This window comes from Podarcis muralis, chromosome 9 (genome assembly GCF_964188315.1).
Source record: "Podarcis muralis chromosome 9, rPodMur119.hap1.1, whole genome shotgun sequence".
In the NCBI taxonomy this organism is placed as follows: domain Eukaryota; kingdom Metazoa; phylum Chordata; class Lepidosauria; order Squamata; family Lacertidae; genus Podarcis; species Podarcis muralis.
This window is the reverse complement of record NC_135663.1, coordinates 39190054-39212873: the sequence shown is the minus strand read 5'-3', so window position 1 is coordinate 39212873 and position 22820 is coordinate 39190054. Positions and strand designations below refer to the sequence as shown.

The 22820-nt window shown below is 38.6% G+C and overlaps 1 protein-coding gene across 6 annotated transcripts in view; it reads left to right on the top strand.

Annotated features, from left to right (window-relative positions):
- Positions 1-22820, top strand: part of LRBA (LPS responsive beige-like anchor protein) — a 359792-nt gene that overhangs the window by 42748 nt on the left and 294224 nt on the right. For 5 of the 6 annotated variants that reach the window (XM_028742867.2, XM_028742869.2, XM_028742865.2 and 2 more), the window contains exons 9-22: positions 1240-1386; positions 1927-2124; positions 2584-2717; positions 4717-4825; positions 4950-5102; positions 5840-6008; positions 6536-6615; positions 7735-7797; positions 9800-9897; positions 14470-14562; positions 15080-15188; positions 16233-16314; positions 19363-19486; positions 19749-19941. In XM_028742867.2, the coding sequence (XP_028598700.2) occupies positions 1240-1386; positions 1927-2124; positions 2584-2717; positions 4717-4825; positions 4950-5102; positions 5840-6008; positions 6536-6615; positions 7735-7797; positions 9800-9897; positions 14470-14562; positions 15080-15188; positions 16233-16314; positions 19363-19486; positions 19749-19941 (1752 nt within the window). Of the gene's footprint in view, positions 1-1239; positions 1387-1926; positions 2125-2583; positions 2718-4716; positions 4826-4949; positions 5103-5839; positions 6009-6535; positions 6616-7734; positions 7798-9799; positions 9898-14469; positions 14563-15079; positions 15189-16232; positions 16315-19362; positions 19487-19748; positions 19942-20404; positions 20676-22820 lie in introns of those variants that run through there. The other variant, XM_028742871.2, reaches the window with a different exon arrangement.

Here is a 22820-nt window from a genome sequence, read left to right as displayed (position 1 = left end):
TTTTATTTTAAATTGTGTGAGCATATATTAGTCACATGATATCAAATGTGGTGGGTCACCGGGAACGGTGTGTCCCATTTCACCGCATGAGGCAAAACAGGAAGTACCACTCTGCCCTGCTGCTGCTGATTCCTGCCCCACTGCTGCCACTGCCAGTGGAGAAGCAGTACAATCAGCATGGAAATTGGTGAGATCTTGCCCAAAATTGGCACTGATGCCAGTGGAAGTGGCAGGGAAGGCAGGGTGTCCAGAGGGGCGCCTCCTGAAGAGGTGGCCTTGCCCCAGCTAATGGCCGAGCTGGTACTGTTGGTGACCCTCATATGTCATCCTTAGCCCTCCAAAGGTGGAGGAAGTTAGCAATACTGCCCCCTGGCCAGATTCTGTTCTTCACCCCTATTCTGCCAGTTCTTGATATCTCCAGTTTTGACTACATCAGTCTGCCTAGTGCTTTAATCTGCCTTCATGATCTTGCATATGAGCCCTAAGTTGTCTCCCCTAAATAAACACCTCTTCCATCGTTTACTTTTGTCTGGTCCCAGTCACTGAAGTGAATTACCATATTTATTCACCCATAAATATGTATTGAAGTTGTAGGGATGATATGCTGTTTCATAATCTGCAGGCAAAAGCAGGTAAAATTGTGGTTGCATGACACAAAGTTCATGCCTACATCCTGGAAATATGAAAGATTGCCCTGGATATTTTAAGAATTGCTACAGTGTATTTTGGGTCTAAAATGATAAAAAAGTCAGTATAGTCTGTTACAAATGGCAGCAGCTCTTTAAAACCTTAGGCAGAGGTCTTTCCTGTTAACTTGATATAATTTTAAATCAAAATGCCAGGGATTGAAACTTGGACCTCTCATATACAAAGCATATGCTCTACGTCGGAACCAAACTTACCCATCACATCGTACTTGACAATAGTCAAGTGTGAAGAGGGATGGAGAATTAACCATGATCAAATGTAATTTTATCATAGATGTGCACATGAGCACAGGGGACTTTCACCTTGACTTCTGTGTCAGTTGGGTTTCCACATGCACACTTCATATAACCTACATGATGTTGATGAGAGTGGGTACATCCCTTCTCTGCCACAGTATCTGGTGTTCATGTATGTGCATCAAAGCCATAGATCATATTGAAACTTGGATGTATGTTCTTACCTTCCAAAAGAGAACTATGCTAACATAGATCCCATTTATATTATTCCTTAATATTTTGTTCTCTTTCCTAGACATTTGATAAATGTTTCCTGGGTTCTTCAGAAACAGCAGATGCCAATCGAGTGTTTTGTGGCCAGATGACAGCTGTCTATCTTTTCAGTGAGGCTCTCAATGCTGCTCAGATTTTTGCTATTTATCAGCTTGGTCTTGGATACAAGGTATTTATTGTCTCAATATAGTCTCAATGCAATCTTATTGTATTCCGGTGTTTCTGCTTTCAGCAAAGAGCTAATACAGACACTTTAGTTTGTAATGCATTTTCCTTAAAAAGTTTTAAACTCTCCTCTGAAAGTTATGTGTGGGATGTCAAATGTCTTGTTTTGCATTTGCACAAGCCACCTGCAGAGCTATCAAGCTAAACTGCAAAACAGAAATAACTTTTTACATCCAAACCACTTTTATAAATATAAGCAAATAAGTTTTTATTCATGACTGTGGCTAAAGATACTGTACCAGTCTTCTTTTCTGTTACAAAATAAGAAAAGCAAACTCTTTCATGCTTTAAAAGAAAACACTGTTTAAAACATATGTCTAGGAAATTAAAAGAACTACAATGACCTTGGACCACAAATTAATGAATTTTATTTAGAAAAATGCACCTCAGATCTCCATGGTTAAGCTGTCTTGAAATATTTCACGTGTGGAAGTTTTATTTCCAATTGGATTCTAGCCTACTTTACCTTTTGTTTCTATTCTAGGGAACTTTTAAATTCAAGGGAGAAAGTGACCTCTTCCTTGCTGACCATCACAAACTGTTACTGTATGACGGGAAACTTTCTAATTGTATTGCCTTTACGTACAATCCAAGGGCTACAGATGCACAGCTCTGCCTAGAATCATCACCCAAGGATAACCCTTCCATCTTTGTACATTCACCACATGCCCTCATGCTGCAGGTATTTTAGCATTGGTTTCAACTTCAGGGAGGAGTGGATTTCCTTTGTTTTCTTTCCCTTGGATACTTTTGTGTTCTGTTTGACTGTGAGTCCTTAAAAGCACTCAGGTCCATCTGTTTTGTTTATTTATTTAGATTTACAGCCTGCTCAGTCGCCAAATGTAGTTGTTTTGTAGAGTGCAGTCATAACGCTCTCTCTCCTGCCTTCCTCAAAGCTGAACAGGCCCAGTGCTTTGTATTTCTGATAGATTTTCCATTCCCGAAGTTGTTTTAACTGCTCTTCTTTTGAAGTTTATTGTCACACATCTTTAAGTTCCCCCACACTCTGTGTCATTTCAACAAGGTAACAATTTAATTTTTAGAGATCCTATTGAAGTATTCAGGTCACATTTTGAATGCTTCAGAGTAGTTAAACAAATGCAATTTCCATTTGTAATTTGTACAAACTTGGTATTAACAGGATGTAAAAGCAGTCATAACCCATTCAATCCAAAGTGCAATGCATTCAATTGGCGGAGTGCAGGTGCTTTTTCCTCTGTTTGCACAGCTGGACTATAGGCAATATTCATTGGATCAACCTGACACAACTGTTTGGTAAGACCTTTTATTTGCTCTTCAGATTGCCAATTTGTTTTCTGATGTCTATTGCATTCTAGAGAAACTAGCACTCTACAGTAGTATACAATTTCTTATGCCTGACCTTTCAGTTAGCCTATTAACTATTATTCTGCCATCTAAGGTGGGAGAAATGTTTTCTAGATAGAGTAAGCTGACAATAAAATGCACACTAAATGATGGACATGCACATCTAAATATAGCCAAGGTGAAGATGTTGTGAGAGGAAGTTTCCCCTTATGGGGGGAAATTACCTCCAAATAATGCAATTATATTGCAGCATTGGGAACATTATTTATATTTTCAAGGTTAGATCATTTTAAATCTCTTGTGCAGAGAAGACCTTGAGATGAAGTCAAGATTACTGGCACCAGGTCTTCTACACAAATGTGTACATTATTCAGTAGCTATGTAATTTATGGAGTAGTGGGGATATGGAAAATCTCTTTCTCGAGGATGAATTCCTTCCTGTCAAGGGGGGGTGCACTATTTTTTACAGGGCTGCTGGTTCTAACCAAGGAGAGTTTATCTTCCTGGCCCAGTGCTTGATCAGTGAAAGATGTCTTGTATATCTAGACTACTTCAACTTCACTATGGGACTGTCAAAAGGAATGGCTAGGTGTTTTCAGACGACTAATGATGATGTTCTGTGGTAAAAGCCATAAAAGGTGCCTGTATTATAATGTGTGTGTGTTTTATACAGTATCTTTCTAAAAGTATTGCTATTTCTAACTGTTGTAGAAAGAACAGGTTAAGGAAAAATGTTAGGAATGCGGAGTGTGACTCTTAAAATTCCTGAAAAAGACAGCTATGCAAATCCCTTGCCCTAGCCTTCCATTTATACTGTCATTTGCCTGTCAATTCAAGCTTCTGATTTTATGCTTTTTACTGTTACCTAAGATTTCTAAGGGGGACGCGGGTGGCGCTGTGAGTAAAACCTCAGTGCCTAGGACTTGTCGATCGTATGGTCGGCGGTTCGAATCCCCGCGGTGGGGTGAGCTCCCATCTTTCGGTCCCAGCTCCTGCCCACCTAGCAGTTCGAAAGCACCCTTAAGTGCAAGTAGATAAATATTACCGCTTTATAGCGGGAAGGTAAACTGCGTTTCCGTGTGCTGCGCTGGTGCTGGCTCGCCAGAGCAGCTTCGTCACGCTGACCACGTGACCCGGAAGTGTCTCCGGACAGCGCTGCCCCCCGGCCTCTTAAGTGAGATGGGCGCACAACCCTAGAGTCGGACACGACTGGCCCGTATGGGCAGGGGTACCTTTACCTTTACCTTTAAGATTTCTAAGGTCATTGCAATCATTGAGCCTTGCTTCAGATATTAACAAATCAAGGAGGTAATTGGAAGTGTATGCTTTTGCAATTCTTACTTCCTGTGCACTCTTCAGTTGTCCTTTAGGAGACTTAATGAGACTGAGAGTAAATTGTCTATGATACAAAAGTGCTCTTTAGTGAGTGGAAAACCTCTCTGCTTACAGAAGGGTTATTTCTGACTTTGCTGATGATCACTGCATGGGAATAGTGACCTGAAATCCAGAGATGATGATCCTGTTACAGCAATCCCTTCTTACAACCATTTGTTACAACTCTTTTAATTCCTTACATGTTTACAAAGCAAGTCCCAATGGATTTAACACAAATATTACCCCATTGCAGAGCAAGATTTGCCTTGCTTTGTAATAGAAAACATTTATAAAACATGGGACATCTCTCATATACCTAGATATTGCCATCTGAACCATGTATCATGTTTTGTGTACTGTGATGTACTCTATTTCTATTTCTTTGAATCCAGCAATCACCATTGGGTGATTGTGGGGATATGAAGAGAAACTAATAGGATGTATAAATTTAATAATGTTCAAAAAGTAGTATGTGAATTGAGGAAATACCTGTAGATTGTTATTACAAGTCTAATGTACTAATCTGCTATTAAACACTATAAACTGCAGTATTTCAATACAATGTGTCTTCCAGTTCCATTCTGTTGGCTTTCATCATGGAGTTGCTGAAGAACTCAATTGCTATGCAAGAACAAATGCTTTCTTGTAAGGGCTTCCTTGTAATAGGATACAGTCTTGAAAAGGTAAATGAAGCCTGTTGCTTGCTTTTCTCTCTCTTTTAATCTGCATGAAATACGTTTCGTGTTTTGGTCACATAAATCACTATCTACATGTTGTCTTAAACATATTCCCTTTCTCTTTCTGCAGTCTTCCAAAGCACACATTAGCAGAGCTGTTCTTGAACTTTGTCTTGCCTTTGCTAAGTATCTGAGCAATTTGCACAATGGTGTGCCCTTGCTGAAGCAACTGTGTGATCATATTCTCCTTAACCCTGCAATATGGATTCATACTCCAGCCAAGGTAAAACATTTTCCATTCATGGGGATAGCATGAAAGTATCTAAGGTCTTGTAGACATCTTAGACCCACGTTCTAAGGGAATATTTCCTTTACTCATGAATTTACTTAACTTCCTTTTATTTATTATGTATATTTATTAGTCACCTGTTTAACCTAGTGCTACACAATTCTAGGATGTGGGTGGCGCTGTGGGTTAAACCACAGAGCCTAGGTCTTGCCAATCAGAAGGTCGGTGGTTCGAATCCCCGCGACAGGATGAGCTCCCATTGCTCGGTCACTGCTCCTGCCAACCTAGCAGTTCGAAAGCACCCCTAAGTGCAAGTAGATAAATAGGTACCGTTCCGGCGGGAAGGTAAACAGCATTTCCATGCGCTGCTCTGGTTCACCAGAAGCGGCTTAGTCATGCTGGCCACATGACCCAGAAGCTGTACGCCGGCTTCCTTGGCTAATAAAGCGAGATGAGCGCCGCAACCCCAGAGTCTGCCATGACTGGACCTAATGGTCAGGGGTCCCTTTACCTTTACACAATTCAAACCAAATACTATTAAATAAGAAAGAACATAACCCCTGTATACATTGCAAGCTTACTGTACATGTCTACCAAAAAGTTAGCATCACTGAGTGCAGTATTGTAGGCTTACTAGCTGGAATTACCCAACCTTTACTTGCTTGTGGTTCACCCTGCCATGTGTATGGCATCTTATATAAACTATTTCTATTCTCAATTGTCTGATACAGGTTCAGTTGATCCTGTACACTTACTTATCTACCGAATTTATTGGCACAGCCAATATATACAATGCAATTCGACGAGTAGGAACAGTTCTACTGGCTATACACACATTGAAGTACTACTACTGGGTGGTGAATCCTCAAGATCGCAGCGGAATTATTCCAAAAGGTTTAGGTATGTGAAAAGTCCAATGCTACTCATCAAAAGTATACCACAACAATCACACAGGGGTTTTTATAATGTTGTGGATCTTGGTAGGGGCAGAATTTGTTAAGTGTGTAGTGAGACCTTACCCTTTCTGGATCCATAGAGACCTGTTCCATTATGTGAGATATGGAGGTGTTTATAAAGGAAAAGGTGACCTAATAAAGTGTAACAGGGTCTTGCCACTTCAGTGGAAAGGCTAATACTGGTGTCCTTTTCAGTGAGGTAGCTAGGTGAAAACACAACAGTAGGTACAGAAAATACTTGCCAGGTGCATATGGAAGATCCAGAACAAGCTTATTAACGGGGGGTTGGATCCAGAGAAGTGTGAGCAGATGTTTTCCTGTAAATCTCATGATGCTTCTCGTGTGTGTTCTCAATTTGTTTTTGTTTTTGGGTGGTGGAGGTGGAGGATGATTTAATGTTCAGAGTTAATGTATTAATAGTGAAATTATTACCAAGCTGTGAAGTATATAACATGTCTCTTTTAAATTAAGATGGACCACGACCCAATCAGAAAGAAATTTTTTCCTTGAGAGCCTTTTTGCTGATGTTCGTTAAGCAGTTAGTAATGAAGGTAAGCAGCCTACAAATTGGGGCTGGGCTCTGCAGTGTATCTTGCATTGTGCTGAAGCTTAAGCAGTGCTTATCCCAGAGAGGGAGGAAAGAGACCTGACACCTCTGGCTAGCTGGGAAGGTGGGTGAGGGACCGAGAAGAGAATGTAAGTTGCAGCAACTTTTTTATCTCCTTCTCTTAGTACAGCTGCATCCCTCTCTGGCACTCAAGGTTTACAGGGCCTTCTTGGTCATGGCAACTAAGTGTCAAGGGGGTCTACAGGAGTCTTTCGTTTTAATAATTTTGAGATAGATAACTTTCTTGGGTCTTTTCAATCAAAACACTAGAACAGAAACATTTAAATAAAATTCCTGTCAGGCTGATCCTGTTCTTCCCCTGAAGGCTGATTATTTTGCAAAGAACTCTTCTGTGCTGAGCAGAACGGAGGTGGTGGTGATGGTGGCAACCTGGATGGACTTCTTCCAAGAGAGGAGGAAGAAGGGGCTATTTGGGTTTCAGATCTTGTACTGGAGCTGAGGCCTAGCAAATTGCTTAGTCTTAGTGAACTATAATTTTGAAGATATTGCCTCGTGAGCCATGGTATTACATAGGAAAAGCACTTATTGTGAATGGTGGTAAAACTAGAGGTTGCTTTTTTGTGGAAAAGGACTGCACATTTAGTTGGCAAACACTACTGGTGTAAATTGCTTAATTTCTAGGAGGTACAGGCCTGTGTGATAGTCATGCCACATCCTTAATTATAGCTATAAATTATTATTATTTTAACTTAGACCACAACTGCCATCACAACTTCTCACAGTTAATAGGGTCATTCATGACAAAGTGGCTAAAGGACTGAGATCTAAAAGAATAATATACAGGCTATGCATGAAAACGATGGAGAATATGTAGGAACAGTTCCTGGAGGGTTTATATCTTGTGGTGCAAACCTGGAAAAGTTCTCTGTTTGTGAATCCTGTTGATTTCACAGGCATTTCTCTAGAATGTACCCTTTGTGTTCCGTTGTTAGGTTTTATTTATTTAATTCCATTTGTGTATCATTTCCCATAAAGTAGCTCAAGATGCTTTATATGCATGGCTTCTTTGTGTTATGGTACTTATTTTATTTTATATTTTAAGGATCATGGAGTGAAAGAAGACGAACTACAGGGCATCCTCAACTATCTCCTCACCATGCATGAGGTAATCTTAATTTTAACTGTTTTGCTTCCAACAACTGTTTGAACAAAACAGCCCTTCTCGCCACAAGATGGCTTTAAATAAGAAGCATAAAATCAACTGCTGGTGGAAACTACAAATAGTGAGTGATGATTTAAGAAACCTGTTCAATGGTGCACTGAAGTTCATTAATGTAATAAGTTCTGATAGTTTCCTATTCAGTTCATTGAACTGATATATTGGGGAGAGTTGGTGTAGAAAACAGATGGCAAAGCTGCACGTATAAAAAGCTGTTTTATGTGGTTCATGTAATTTTCCTCCCATCTTGTTTTTTAAGTGAAATAATTCTTTCTAAATGTGGATATTAAAATAAACACACTAATCAACTCTAAGCAAAGATTGTAAACATAGTTGGAAATAAACATTACCATGGGGATATCTACATCTTCATATTTTAGCGCCAGGCAAGTGCTTGATGCCAGATGTAACATCAAAGAGTTGGGAAATAGGAACATAAATCTAACCAAACTAATTTCTTTCAGGGTGCTTGAAATGGGTAGAATAAAGAATTAATTGAATTTTTCTTTGAGAAGTATAGATTTCCCCCTCTGTTGTGTTTTCACCTATAGCTGCATTTATGCTGGGAGATTGCACTTGAAAACAAAACTGCCTCCTTGAGATTCAATAAATGACTTTCTGGGCAATACCTAAAAATTAAACAAATCTGAAGAATACATTATTTACTCAAAATTGCAATATGTAAATAAGGATTTTTGATGGTTGCCTACTTTGCATAAAAAAACAGCCAATGTCATTTTGCCTCTTGGAGTGTGTTTTATTGTTTTTCCATTTCTTAACCTATTCCTGGATTGTAACAAGAAATTATTATTTCTGTAATGGAAGTACCTTTTTTTTTTAAATTGCCAAATAGCTTGCAAGTTACATTTTATATATACCATTGATTTCTTATTTAAATGCTGTTTTCAATATCCTACGTAATCCATGAGATCCGAATGTGATTGCTATATATAAAAAACAGTTTCACACTGAAAGAAACCTTAAACAGAGCCTATCTTGCAAATTCAGGATTGCAGCCTTGAAATAGTTTGTGCATTTGATTTTTCCAATTATCCACTGGGACATTTTCCACATAAGTGATTTCAGAGTTAGGGTTAAATTCAGCAGGAACAGCCTTGCACTTAGTTATTCATGGCTGACTCATTGATACCAGTGGAATTTACAAAAGCTGAAATACAGAAGTTGTGTAATTTTTTTCCTTTGACATCAACTCTCCATTCCCTATTTATCAAAACTGGTGGGTCCTTAAGCTGGTATATAATGGCTGGAATCCAAATAACTACTTTAGGCATAGCTAAGAGTTTCAGGTATTCCTGCTGGGATCTCCTCCACTCCACTTGTTCTATATTAAAGTTGCTTTTGAAGTTCTTTTCTTTTCAAAACTGGTTCGCTATGTAGCATGTTCCCTGACAGCATGGTGGTGTTTTTTGTTGAAAGATACCAAGTTGTTTGGGTTTTTTTAGATCCTGACATGTATGTGTGGATGCATGTGTGTAAATAAAACTATATAGCTACTGTTCATGCATTTTTTAAAAATAAAAATGCCCCATTTCTCGCAGGGTAGGTGTACTGCTTTGTGAATTCTGAGTTCTTGTTAGGGTTGTCCAGTTGTTGTTTCAGGTTAAGCAGTCCTGGCAATGAACTGGATCCAGATTAAAAGCTTCCATAGAAGGCTGGAATAGCCTCCTTTGCAGTGTGGGAAATGGTGGGAGGTGGTGTGGGGAGAGAATTGGCAAAAAGGTGAAGTCTGGATCAAACTTACTGGGCTTTTTTGGTAGTCATGCCCCCAGTCACATATATTTATCCAATGTTTTATTATTTATGTATGTTCTCTCTCTTTGTCTTCAACAAAGTTGATTTGGATTACAATTCTATATTATCTTATCTAGAAGATTGCACTGATAATTCAATGATTATATGAATGTGGATCTCCATTTATATTTAACAGGATGACAATTTAATGGATGTCCTACAGCTACTTGTTGCCCTTATGTCAGAGCACCCCAGCTCTATGATCCCAGCCTTTGATCAGAGGAATGGATTACGGTAAGAGTTACATTTCAGTCAAAACAGCCATAAATAAGAGTATTCGTATCATTTTATTTGCCACTGGAAGTCCTACTTGAATTTGGATACCGTTAGAGTCTCGATTGCAGAGTAATTTCCTCTGATTTTCTCATCTCAGTTAATGTTGTGGTTGCATTGTGTAAACATATTACAGGCAAATGTGTAATGACTCCAGATTTACGATAGGGGAGCTATTAATATTGGCCGTCTCCGAAGCCATGTGAATATGCAAGCATGTGGGCTGCCATTGAGAAAATTGTGACTGCTACTGCTGCACTGCTGTGAGCTAAGCCATGTTTTGACTTAGCGTGTCATCCAGATGTGGGCTTTCTCTCATTCCACACAAACCACTATCTGTAACAAAACTCTGTTCTTGATTTACATACCATGGTTGTTTTTTTAAAATGAAAACTCAGAGCCCTGGGCACCCATGAAAGCCTTCAAAGCAAGGCCAACGTGATGTGCAGTTTGGGCTCAAGCTGCCTATTGTGGGTGAAGCATCTGTTGACTGCAGAGGGTTCTTGCCCACTTACTCTTGGTGGGGTGTGCCAGCTGGTCATTGTAGGGCCATCTGTTTAGAAAATGGGGCTTTGGGGCTTTCTGTACCTAAACTGGTAAAGGTTCAGTCTGTGCCAGAAAGGATGTGCATAAAGCAGTGGTTCTTCAGCTGCCTGCTTCTGCTTAATGCCACACACCTCCTTAACTTTCTGTTCAGTAGACTGGCTGAGCACCACTCAAACTTGTGCTACTACACTTGAGTCCATACTCATTAAATGACAAACTGTTGTTGTTGTTCATTTGATGTGTTTTATTAAAGTTGTGTGTGCCTTCAGCCAGCACTGCGTGTTGAATTTTTATCCACCTCCTACTTGTGCATTCAACTATTTATATTAGTTGGAGGTTCATACTACAGTTTGGTTTGAAAATGTCACCATTTAGTTTATGGCTCCATGGGTGGCCACAGCGTTGGACCTTTTCTCACTTAAAATTAATTCAGAGTTGATGCCAGGAGAGAATGCAAACATAGAGTCAAATAAGAGAGTTACTGTTAGAACAGTTTTGGGAGCAGTAATTCATTTGCTGTATAAAAAAAAGCATTCTCATTTCATATGTTTTGTCACAACTATTGGTTAACCTTGGGTTATATCATATTACACATTACAAGTTTTCCTGCCTCGAGAGTCACCTGATCTTGTTCGTAATTGCTTTCTCCTTCTCTTTACGGCTACTTTTTTGTGGTGCTGGCTGTTGTGATCATTTGTATGGTAATGCGGCATGTGCTGGAAACTAATAAAACACTCAGAATAATGAATATCATATGAGGTCTCCTATGTATTACTTTGCTTTTACTTAAGTGGCAAAAGGCAATCTTTTTTTATTAGCTAGCATAGGGTAAATGTATGTGTGCAGCTAGTTTGCTGTGAGAAATCACTTATTTTCCCGTTTGTTGATGTGTGTTTTTTTTAATTTAAAAATGTATACAGCTTTGATGTAATTGTATGGTAAGAAGTCTGCTCTCTTTATATTCTTAACATGTAGCTATATGGCTAGTTAAGTGTTCTTTATACTTAAACATGTGCAAAAAAAGTTTTTAAATATTTGTAGTTTGGAAATAAAGGTCAGTTGCTTGTAAAGAAAACCTGAGAGTTAAGATACTGCAGACTGTCACTCCTTTAAGGGCCCTTTTATTAATGGACTCTGTGCTCTCCTTTTCAGTATATTTCCATCTTCCAATGAGCTGTTGACACTGTTACCCAGGAACAAAGCATTATATGTGTGTGTGGTGGTGGTGGGGGGGGTTCCCTTACTTGTGTGCATTTGGAAGTACCAGACAAAATGTCACTTTGCAAAGATTTGTTCATCTGTAGAGAGGTATATAGCATGTATGTTGCTGTGTCTGGTTATCCGGAGCTCCTCAAAAATTGCCTGTCTGCTGTATTTGAGATGAATAATAGCATTATCACAGCAGGTCTGGTTGATCAGTTCTGATAGCAAACTTTATGAGAGCATTCACAGTCTTTGCATCTTATTAAAATTGCTTCTCCAAAGGCTGGATCAGTTTGGTAAAAGTGGCTGCAAATGAATGGTTTATCACTTCTGCCTAGTCTTCCTCTCTTTAGTGCAGAGCACTCACACTAGATGACATTCATTCCTTAGGACAGGAAAAAAATATATTCTTGGCATCTGCTAAGAAGTACCTAAGTCAGAATAAAACTGTGAATTCTATACAGCTGTTTTGAGCTGAATCATTCACCTGTGCAGGACATATCAATATGATCTATAATATCTGGCTAACTTAAACTTGTTCTCAAAGAAGAATAATTCCAGTGGGAATGATTGGTGCAAGAAAACTTTTCAAAAAGTACTTACCTAGTTTACTATATCTGCAAATCAGTTTGGCTAAAAAAATCCCAGCTTCTTCTGCTCTCTATATGTGTGCTCAGTAACTGATAATTTCACATTTTAATCAAGTAAATAAGATAACCATCAAAGCACCTAAAGCAAGGGTCAGCAAACTTTTTCAGCAGGGGGCTGGTCCACTGTCCCTCAGACCTTGTGGGGAGCCGGACTATTTTTTTGGGGGGACAACTAAATCCTATGCCCCACAAATAACCCAGAGATGCATTTTAAGTAAAAGCACACATTCTACTCATGTAAAAACACGCTGATTCCCGGACCATCGCGGGCCGGATTTAGAAGGCGATTGGGCCAGATCCGACCCCTTGGCCTTAGTTTGCCTACCCATGACCTGAAGAGTACTGGAATGTATAGGTGTTTATTTGTTCCGGCTTCTGGCTTCCTTGTGAAGGCCACTTGATTTTAGCTGAGAAGGTAGTTACTTTGTTGTGGTTGCATTTTAGTTCTTATTTTATCTGCAAACTCAGTATTGCAGATTGATGCATGTGCACATATGTAGTCTGAAAATGGTAACATTACCATCCTACCTCTTGTCATATGATTGTAACTAGTATGGGTCAGGAATCTTTCGCGCTGCATAAAGACCTGATGTGTTAAAGAAAGCCAAATAAATGAACAAAGCTTTGTCTTCCTTAACAAAAAAGCAATTGAATAGGCTTGACATTTTTTAGTAAAGTATATCTCTATCTACTGATTGAGATGCACCTCAGGTCCATTGGTTTTGAAAATTAGCAGAAATCCATCAGGGCTTGTTGCAGACAGAAGGAGCAGATTCATTTTTCACTTGGTTACGGAGGCTTCCCATAAGAATCGGATGAGAGGCTAGAAAGCTTGACTTGGTGGGCTAGTGCTTCCCACAGGAAAGCAGGAACAGCAGGTTGTCTACAAGAGACAGAGTGGTGTTGAAAAGTCTCAGCCAGCAAGGATTCAGATATACAAGGTCTCTCCAGCCTGCAGCCAGTTATTTAGTGTATAAACCTTCAGATTATAGTTTTAAACCGAATTTTAATCTAGCTCATACTTACCATGTTCACTCTTTAAATATAGTAAAGGCCACAATATAAATTGTGACTGCAATAGATATCTGGCACCTTATGTAAATTTGGTAGGCTCCACAATGAAACATGGTTCCCTTGGTGTATGTGTGCTCCTCTTATGGCTTGGAGGAAAAAACACACAATCACGTTAAGCAGTGTGTGTAGTATTGCACAGCAGTAACTCATACAGAATAATGATAATTTCCTGTCAAATTTGTGATGACCAGAAATTCAGATAAGCGTTTCCTTTCGTGTATTATTTTGCTAAACATTGGATATGCAATTTTTCTGGTTGGGGAATTGTCACTTGTAGTTGTGGTGAAAAAAACAATGGTGGCAGCCGCTTTTAGTCTTTAAATATGTTGTAAAATAACCTGTTTGTTTTACACTTGATAAGAAATGATTTTTAAATAAAAACGAACTCCAGGTTTTGTTTTGTTTTGAAAATCTGACTAAAGAGATGAAACTGAGGGACTGAAAACCAAACTATGTACACAGAAGGGCAATACACACATCTATAACACTGCATACAAGACAGCTCTGCTAGGATTCTAATATGTATAGAATTAACCTTCTTTTTATGTAATAATTTCAAGCATAGTGTGTGAGTAAAAAAGAAAAGGATGTCAGATGACAGAATTTGTTTCCCCCCCGTCTTCTGAAAGCTGTCATAAATGACTAGCAAGGGACACATGTCAAATATTACTGTTAGCATAAGTTTCTCTCTTACATGAGACTGAATCCTTTAAGAGCTTTTTAGTCTGTCACTTGGAATGTAGAAGTGCTAATAAATGTGTTTTCTTACACTGCAAACTGAGTGAAAGGAATGAATAGCAAATATACTGTTTCGCCCAAAGATTGTGTTCTTTATAAACTGATGTTTTGGAAAGCTATTATTATTATTATTTTAAATACATACTATCTTTTAAATTCATTTCCAATCAATCTTCTATTAATAAATGTCATGTCATTTTAAACATTAATGTATTCATTTACCTGTTCTTTGGCACAAATCCAGCTAAAATTACCCTAAAGCACTTTATTGACTTTTAGGCATACTTATTTCATGTAATTATTTGCCCCTTCTCTTCTTTAGTGTTGTCTATAAACTTCTTGCATCGAAAAGTGAAGGGATCCGGGTACAAGCTCTGAAAGTGTTGGGGTACTTCTTAAAGCATCTGGCACCCAAGTAAGTATTTGGTAGATTCCCCACGAACTTGAATCCCAAAAGGCAAACAAGCACTTAAATATTATTTGTCTGGGCTGTATATATTATTTGGTGTTACTACTGTAGGGGGAGTTAACAACAGACTTAATTGTTTTATCACTGGATTGGAAATATTTTTGCTGTTGTTAAATGTAGCTGTCAAATTTTCAGAAAAAACAAATATGTCTTATGCACATCAGTATCTGTTTACTCATTATTTTGTGAACTTAAATGGTAGGCAGTTCAACCCTTTATTATATTAAACTCAAGGTTCTCCCTTTCCCACTTCTGCTTTTTGATTATCATAGTGGACTCAAATTATAGCCTCCAAAACCCTGGAGACATAAGCTAAAACAGCAGAATAAATTGGGGTATTTCTGGGGAGGGGGATTCCAGCCTCAAAGCCACACTGGGCCCAAATTTGATCAAGTTACTTTTTTCAGAAATGCAACGTACAAATTAACAGATGTGCTTCTTCCCCCTCTATTTATAATTTTAGGAGAAAAGCTGAAATCATGCTTGGACATGGACTGTTCTCTCTACTGGCTGAGAGGCTCACACTTCAAACAAGCTTAATAACCATGACCACATATAATGTGCTATTTGAGGTACTAGAATTAAAATCCTTTTTTTTTTTTTTCTAATGGTGTAGACATTATTGCAAAATGAGCTTTTGGCCAAATGAGCTGTGCCAAAAGTGATGCCTTGCCACTGCTCTTCTGACATGTGTGACAGTAGTTTGAGATGTTTGACATCACAGGATGTTTGACATCACAGATGTTTGACATCACAGAATGAGACTGAAAAACTCTTCAGTAGGCAGCTCTGTCCAATCTGTTGATACAACGAATAAGTTATATTAAGCTTGCTCAGTTACTTGATGTGGGCATGGGGTGGAGCAATGAAGAAATTTCTGAAATAACAATGGGATATCAGCTTCACCAGAGGCATGATGGATAACAGCAACAACCGGGAAAAGATAGACATAACATTTTACAAGGACAGGAAGAAACACTACAGACAGAATAACTGCCACACACAGGAAGAATAAGGATATAGTTTGAATGCCTTGCTTATAGTTTTATAAATAATTTAATGTGTCAACACAGATAGAAGTTATTAATATTGCAGTTGTTGTATAAGGGATTATTATTATGACTGGAATGTGATTGAAATTAATAAGATTTTGGAACGCAGAAATAAAGAAAATCATCAAAACATCAATTCCAGCATGTGGGCGGGGACACCTAAAATATTTAATTCGGTATTTGAATGATTGGTATTAGTAATTGTATTATAAATTGGTATTGTTATAATGAGGCTATTATTGGATTGTAATTGAAAACTAATAACAATTATTATATAGATATAATCAGTTACCTGATGTGGGCATACTTCTTCAGTTAGACACTCATTTTCTAAAGTAACTAATGTTTCTCAGTGCTTGCTATACATCTAAAAGCAACATTTCTTCTCAGTTCAATCCACTCTTTTCTATGTTTACTCCTGCTAGAGATATGCAACGGTTTGAAACATTTTATGAATGGAAATAATTCTTTGAGGGATCATTACCTATAAGATGCACCCATCAGAGTAACATGTTTTTAAATATTTGAATTTTGCCCTAATAATAATGCCTTCTTTCCCCCTAGATACTTATTGAGCAGATTTGTACTCAAGTGATACATAAGCAACATCCTGACCCAGATTCAACAGTGAAAATACAAAATCCTCGTAAGCATTATGTTCTTTTAAGTAGCTCCAAAGCAGTTCTAAAGTAGCTTTGAAGTAACCAATTACACAAATTGGGGTTAGGGATTAGTCTAGGAACTTGTGTCTCTCTTTAAATTATTTGTTTGGGTAGAATTAGAAATCTAAGGCTCACCACTTGGGGATTGTTGGCTGTGTGGCATGATAAGTTTTTTTCAAAGTTCAGCAGCGATAGGAAGTTTTCATTTTAACAGCCATTCAGATTCTACCACAAATCTGATTATCCAATTTGGTATGACATCGCTGTATAGTGCAAGCTATAGCAGAAACATTCCTAAATTACCTTTATTGCACGGATGGGAAGTTGTGCTCTTCCATATGTGCATCTACACCACCCAGTGTTCCTGGCTCTTGGCCTTGTTGGAGGAAACTGGTGGGAGTTGAAGTCATTCAACTAAGCCTTACTGGGAGTTGAAGTCATTCAACTAAGCCTTACTCAGCATAGATCAGTTGAAATGAATGAACACGACTGTGTTCCATCAGAATATTTGCCTGATGGAACAATTTGCCCTCTGCTCAGCCCATGCACTGCTCTGAAGGTTCTCGCATACTCCCTAGCTATTTTGGAGTTGAGGTGTGCGTGATGTGGGCAGGGGCTTCTGCTAGTGGGACTACTAAGTTGAATCTGGCCCTAAGTTAGGTCCATTAATTTCAGTGGGTGTGCTCTGAGTAAAACTTAGCTGAATACCACCCTCAGTTCTTGCTAATCTGTAGCAACAGGCTTATAATATTAAGTTGCTGTACTTTTTTGGCTGATTTTTTTTCTAAACAAAAACATTATTAATAGTATTATTTAATAGAATTATAGAATTGCAGAGTTGGAAGGGATTCCCAAGAGTCATCTAATTAATAAGTTACAGGTAAAGGGACCCCTCACCATTAGGTCCAGTCGTGACCGACTCTGGGGTTGCGGTGCTCATCTCGCTTTATTGGCCAAGGGAGCCGGCGTTCAGCTTCCGGGTCATGTGGTCAGCATGACTAAGCCGCTTCTGGCGAACCAGAGCAGTGCACAGAAACGCTGTTTACCTTCCCGCCGGAGCGGTACCTATTTATCTACTTGCACTTTGACGTGCTTTCGAACTGTTAGGTTGGCAGGAGCAGGGACCGAGCAACGGGAGCTCATCCCGTTGCGGGGATTCGAACCGCCGACCTTCTGATCAGCAATTCTTAGGCTCTGTGGTTTAACCCACAGCCCCACCTGCGTCCCTACCCTCTAATTAATACTATGTATTAATTAAATTAACATTGCAGGGGGTTAAATTAACATTGCAGGCGTGCTCTGGTCTATGGGGTCACGAAGAGTCAGACACGACTAAACAACAACAACAACATTGTATTGTTGGATGTCTGGCTTCCAAATGGGGCAGTGCAGCCAGTCCAACACTCTTACCCCTTTCCTACACTGAACTTCCCACGCCTTCCCCTCTTGGTTAGTGTCAGACACTCTCCGTGTCAGGAAGCTAGGGGCACAGCTCCCAACCTGCCTAGGTTGCCCTGCTGACCATTGCTAGATAAGAATATCAGTGTCTTGGTTGCTGGGGCTGAATCTAGCTGCAAGTCCACTCTGTCCATGCAGAAAAGTCTACATTCAAAGTAACAAACCTCTCTGCATGTGACAGCACCAGATTCCTCTTGCATAGTTGGCTGTGTATAGACTAAACATTCAGTAGCAGAGTAGCATCTCATTTTCAAAATGGTATTTCTGATATAGGGCAAATAGTTAATTAACACACACTATTCTTACTAGTTCAAAATGTTAAAAAAGGCTTAAGCTTGGGATAGCATTTCTACCAAAGGAATATACCTCTGCAAATAATTGGACCAGATCCTTTGTGGTTTTTTCAGGAGATTACTTTTATAAATGCAACTAACTTGGGATGGTGACAGAAAAAATGTTCTTAGCTTTCCTAAGTCCTGTTATTTAAAAAATAATAATTTAAAACAAAGGAACTAAAACTAGGCAATCATATAAACATATGTGCAGGAGGAGAAGCAAATAAATTAAAGGAAGTCCAATTAATATTTTACTGTCCATAAACTATTTTTCAAGTTTTATAACCATCCAACCCCCTGCATTTTACATGTTAATGATAAATAAAGGTTTTAAAACTTTCCCCAACTCTACCTTTCCCAGCAATTCAAGTAGAAGCACTAATGGATCTCTTGGCAAAGCACTGTTGATTATTAAGTTTCTTGAATCATTTCCCCAGAAATTTCTAACAGGACAGAACCAGACCACTAACTATAAAAGTCCCACTTCCATGTCTCTGAATTAGTGCCATTGTGTGGCAGAAAAGTATACTTGGAAACATAGGGAGGAATTCCATGTAGCACAATGGCAACCCTTTCATTAGCACAGGCCCATCAGCCTGCCAGGCGGAATGATTGCCCCCCCCCCTCCTGCCACGCACTGTTCTGGGTCTTCTTCTGACCCCTCTGAGGTAATTTTGTGGAAGCACGGTGGAGAGAAGGGGAGAAACCCCGCACTGTGCTGCTTTCTGCTAGAAGGGCTTGTTGAATCAGACCCATTAGAATTATTTTGAAAGGATCACATCACTGCCCAGCTTGTCCTATTTAATAACAGAGGTTCGCCAGGTGTGTATGTAAAGTCAAACAGGACAGGAAACAACTGAGTTCTCTTCCTTGTGGTGTGAGTTCAGCATCCAATCATCAGAGACTTACTGTTTCTGAGTATGGATGCTGCGGTTTGTTCTCATGTTTAAATTGACACTGCAAGGTGTGTGATACTAGGAACCAGTTTGTTTTGATTTTCCACAAAACTTGCACATGGAGAACATCTGGATCTTCTTGACCAAATATTCAACACAGTTTCTCCCATCTTCCAGCCTTCCATTTCTTTCCCACAAATAGATCTAGCAGTTTCTGCTTAGTTTTCCAGTACTGTACATAACTTCATTGCCCTTGTGTAATTTGAAGAAACTAGAATGAGAAATGATGCATCTAGTTTTCAGATTATTTGATAATTATTTTTATTGAAAATATTTTTTACAGAGGTTCTAAAGGTTATTGCAACCTTGCTGCGTAACTCTCCACAGAGTCCAGAAACTCTGGAAGTCCATAGAGTCTTTCTCTCAGATATGATAAAGCTTTTTAATAGCAGCAGAGATAATAGGAGGTAAGTAGATGCTTGTGTATACACAACACGCCTCATAAAACTTTCTTCAGTTTGAATAACATTAAACTAATTTTTGAATTGGTTTCAAATAATCCAACTCACTTTTAAAATATAGATAAATTTGGTAATATAGATAATTACCAAATTATGTTCAATCCATGCTGGTTTATTTATTTTTTGCCTTTAAAACCTAAGATATCTTGAGTTCTAGTATGTTTGCATGTTTCTAACTTACAATTTATCAATGTCAACAATTTTGCAGGAGTTTACTACAGTGCTCTGTGTGGCAGGAATGGATGCTTTCACTTTGCTATTTCAATCCCAAAAATGCTGATGAACAGAAGATAACTGAAATGGTGTATGCCATTTTTCGGATTTTACTTTACCATGCAGTCAAATACGAATGGGGTGGCTGGCGTGTTTGGGTAGATACGCTAGCAATCACACACTCAAAGGTAAGTTATACAAAGAAATTTTATTATTAATTATGTATTTTTCCCCAGGAAGTCTCAGATCATGGTGAGCCCAGAAAAAGGGCTGAAGCACAGTATCTGAATAGGTAGAATAAGGGAAGAGCTACATTTTCATAACACAGAATAATTAAGTTTGTCAGACTATTTAAATAATAAGTTTAAGCATGCTCCTTGCCAACTGTAATGTGACAGCTTGGTACTAGCATGCTTAATCTGACATTTCAAAGAACTATGTGTTTTAGGAGGCTTTATTGTGGAATGTATGTGCAGTGGAATTACTTGAGTTTGAAACACAAGGTGGCGCACCTCGTCTGTTTCTAAGACTAAAAGATGGCCTTTACTAACACCAAGTGGTTGTGAAACAAATCGCTAAAGTCTAAAGAAGAAACAGGAACAAAATCTGCTTTCCAGACAAACAAAGAGAGGAAAGGGAGCTAGGGGAAAAGTTGCTTTGTGAATAAAGGAACAAATCAAGTTTCCTAGTATGAGGATAATTTTTTGCAGCTATAGCAATATTGTAATGGAACGAGGTTTGTTTTTTTCTTTTTAAAACGGTGGTAACTTTCCTTCAATTGAAATGAAGATCTTAGAATGAAGCGGTTATAGCTATTGCAGTATCTCCTTTGCCGTGCCTTCCTTTTGGTACCCCCAAACATTTTTAATACTGTTTTGGGTGAGCTTCCAAATGGGGACTTGCGCAACTTAAGAAAAAAAAGGTACGTTTTTCTCCTCAGACACCAATGCATGCATTTTAGGATGTCTGGTATATAGACCACACAATCCAGGTATAAAAATGGTTATTTCAGCTATATTCATAGGTGAGGTACATTTGAAGACAGCATAAGTAAAATAACAGATTTATTTTTCAAAGGTCGTGATTACTTTTTTTTAAGTAGCGAGAGAGCTGCTTTAATTGAAAATAACGAAATAACATTGATACTGCTAGTTGATAATCAAGTCTTTTCTCTTTTCAAAGTACAACACTAGCATTTGTAGCATATGTGCTATTTTTAACTGAAATTCAGGCTTGAATTCAAAACATTGAAATCTCTGAATTACAGAAACTGTAATAACAGTTAATAGATTTACTATAAAACAGAGCTTTCCTTACGCAAGAGGGATGTATGAGCACATAGCTTAAATATGGGTTGGTAAAGTTTTAAATGGTCTTTTCAGCTATATTAATGGAAGTGGGTCTTTAACAGGGCAAAATCTGCAGGTTTGATAATACATATTTTCTAGACCTAGTAATGACTTTCAGAAAGCAAAACATATCTTTGCAGATTGGGTGTAATCAAAATATTTTCATAACATGCATATATCCCTAAAAATAGTATTTCATGTTCTCAAAAGCTTCAGTAGATGATTACAATTTGTCGCTGTTATTTTTCCATGCTTCCAGTTCCTATAATTTGAAGCTTTCTACTTACTAAAAAATTGTTTCGGTTTCATGACCAGCTCCCCATATTTCTTCTTCTTCTTTTGCTCCCCATCTCTTTCCTTACTAGCTCTTTCATGACTGCCTTCCTCCATCCTTTTGTGGCTTTTCCCCATAACCTTGTTTCTTGGAAGCTTGAACAACACATGACAGTTTCAGGTATATTTGCTTAAAGCTGGCCCTGCTCCAATAAAGAGGGAGAAGGCGAACCAATTTAAGAGCAAAATGAGGCTGCAGGTGAGGAAAGACCAACCACCCTCCACAGCTCTTTCCCCAGCAGCCGGTATCCAAAATTCTTTCCCCCTCCCCTCTCCTCCACCACCCCTCCCTCGAGGCACTGACATTGGAAGTGAGCCAAATGAGTGGAAAAGTGCTTCACCTTTTGTAGAGGGAGGAGAGCAGTAGGAAAGTGAAGCCATAGGAACAGGAAGAGAGTTCAGCTGTCCTCAACCACATGGCTCTTTCACTTTTTAAAATTTTTGATTCCCATCATTCTGTATATATGTGATGGTTAAAATCTGTGCCTGCGCAAAAAATGTTTTGCTGTCATCACATGTGGTTTGCTCTTCAGTGTCCCCTGGCTCTACTTTTAGTCTTTTCATCAGTGTATGAGCCCTTCCTCAATTCTGCTGGAAACATCTAAATTTGAGGCTATTAACAACAATTCTAGGTTGTTGGGGTTTTTTTTTTAACATGGGGTATCAGAGTTTTTAGGGGCTAACCAGGCTGGGATAGTTGGGATAGCAGGCTTGTTGGTTTTTGAATGTCTGATGTAGATTTTTTCCAATTTCGTTGTTCTGTATGGGACAATGACAATAAAGATTATTGTATCGTAAAAAGAATGACTTTCTGTCCCACTAGAAAAGTGAAAAAGGAGCAGAGCATGTTTATGCCACATTGTCGTTTCTTCGCATCCTACTCAGTTGAATTGTATTTTCCTAACTGACTGTTGCCTTTCTTGCACTCCGTTGCTCTGCCTTGAGTTAAATTGCCGCTTCCCCTTTCTGTCTTAGCGTTTCAAGGGCTAGTGCATGCATATGTTGTTTGGAAGGTATTTGAACCCATCAGCCAGATGGAACCTGGTACTGGGCTTAAAGAGTGATGAGTACACAAATAGGTTGTACAAGATTGCTGAATTGAGATAGTTAATTCACCCAGATCTCAAGTTCATCCTTGCAAGGTATTCCCTGGATGCATTAAGATTTTCAATTAAATGTCTCTATTGATATTCTGAGGACAAAGGGTCTTGAAAATTGATATTTTTTCCCTTCCTAAAAATATTTAAATTGGTTACAGATGGTTTTTATTGGATTCAGATAGATCCGCAAGGATATAAGCTATGTGAACAACTGATGTGCAATTTTTGGGTTTTTTTTATTAAAGCATTTCAAAATACTTGTATTGAGACAATGTTTTCTTATAT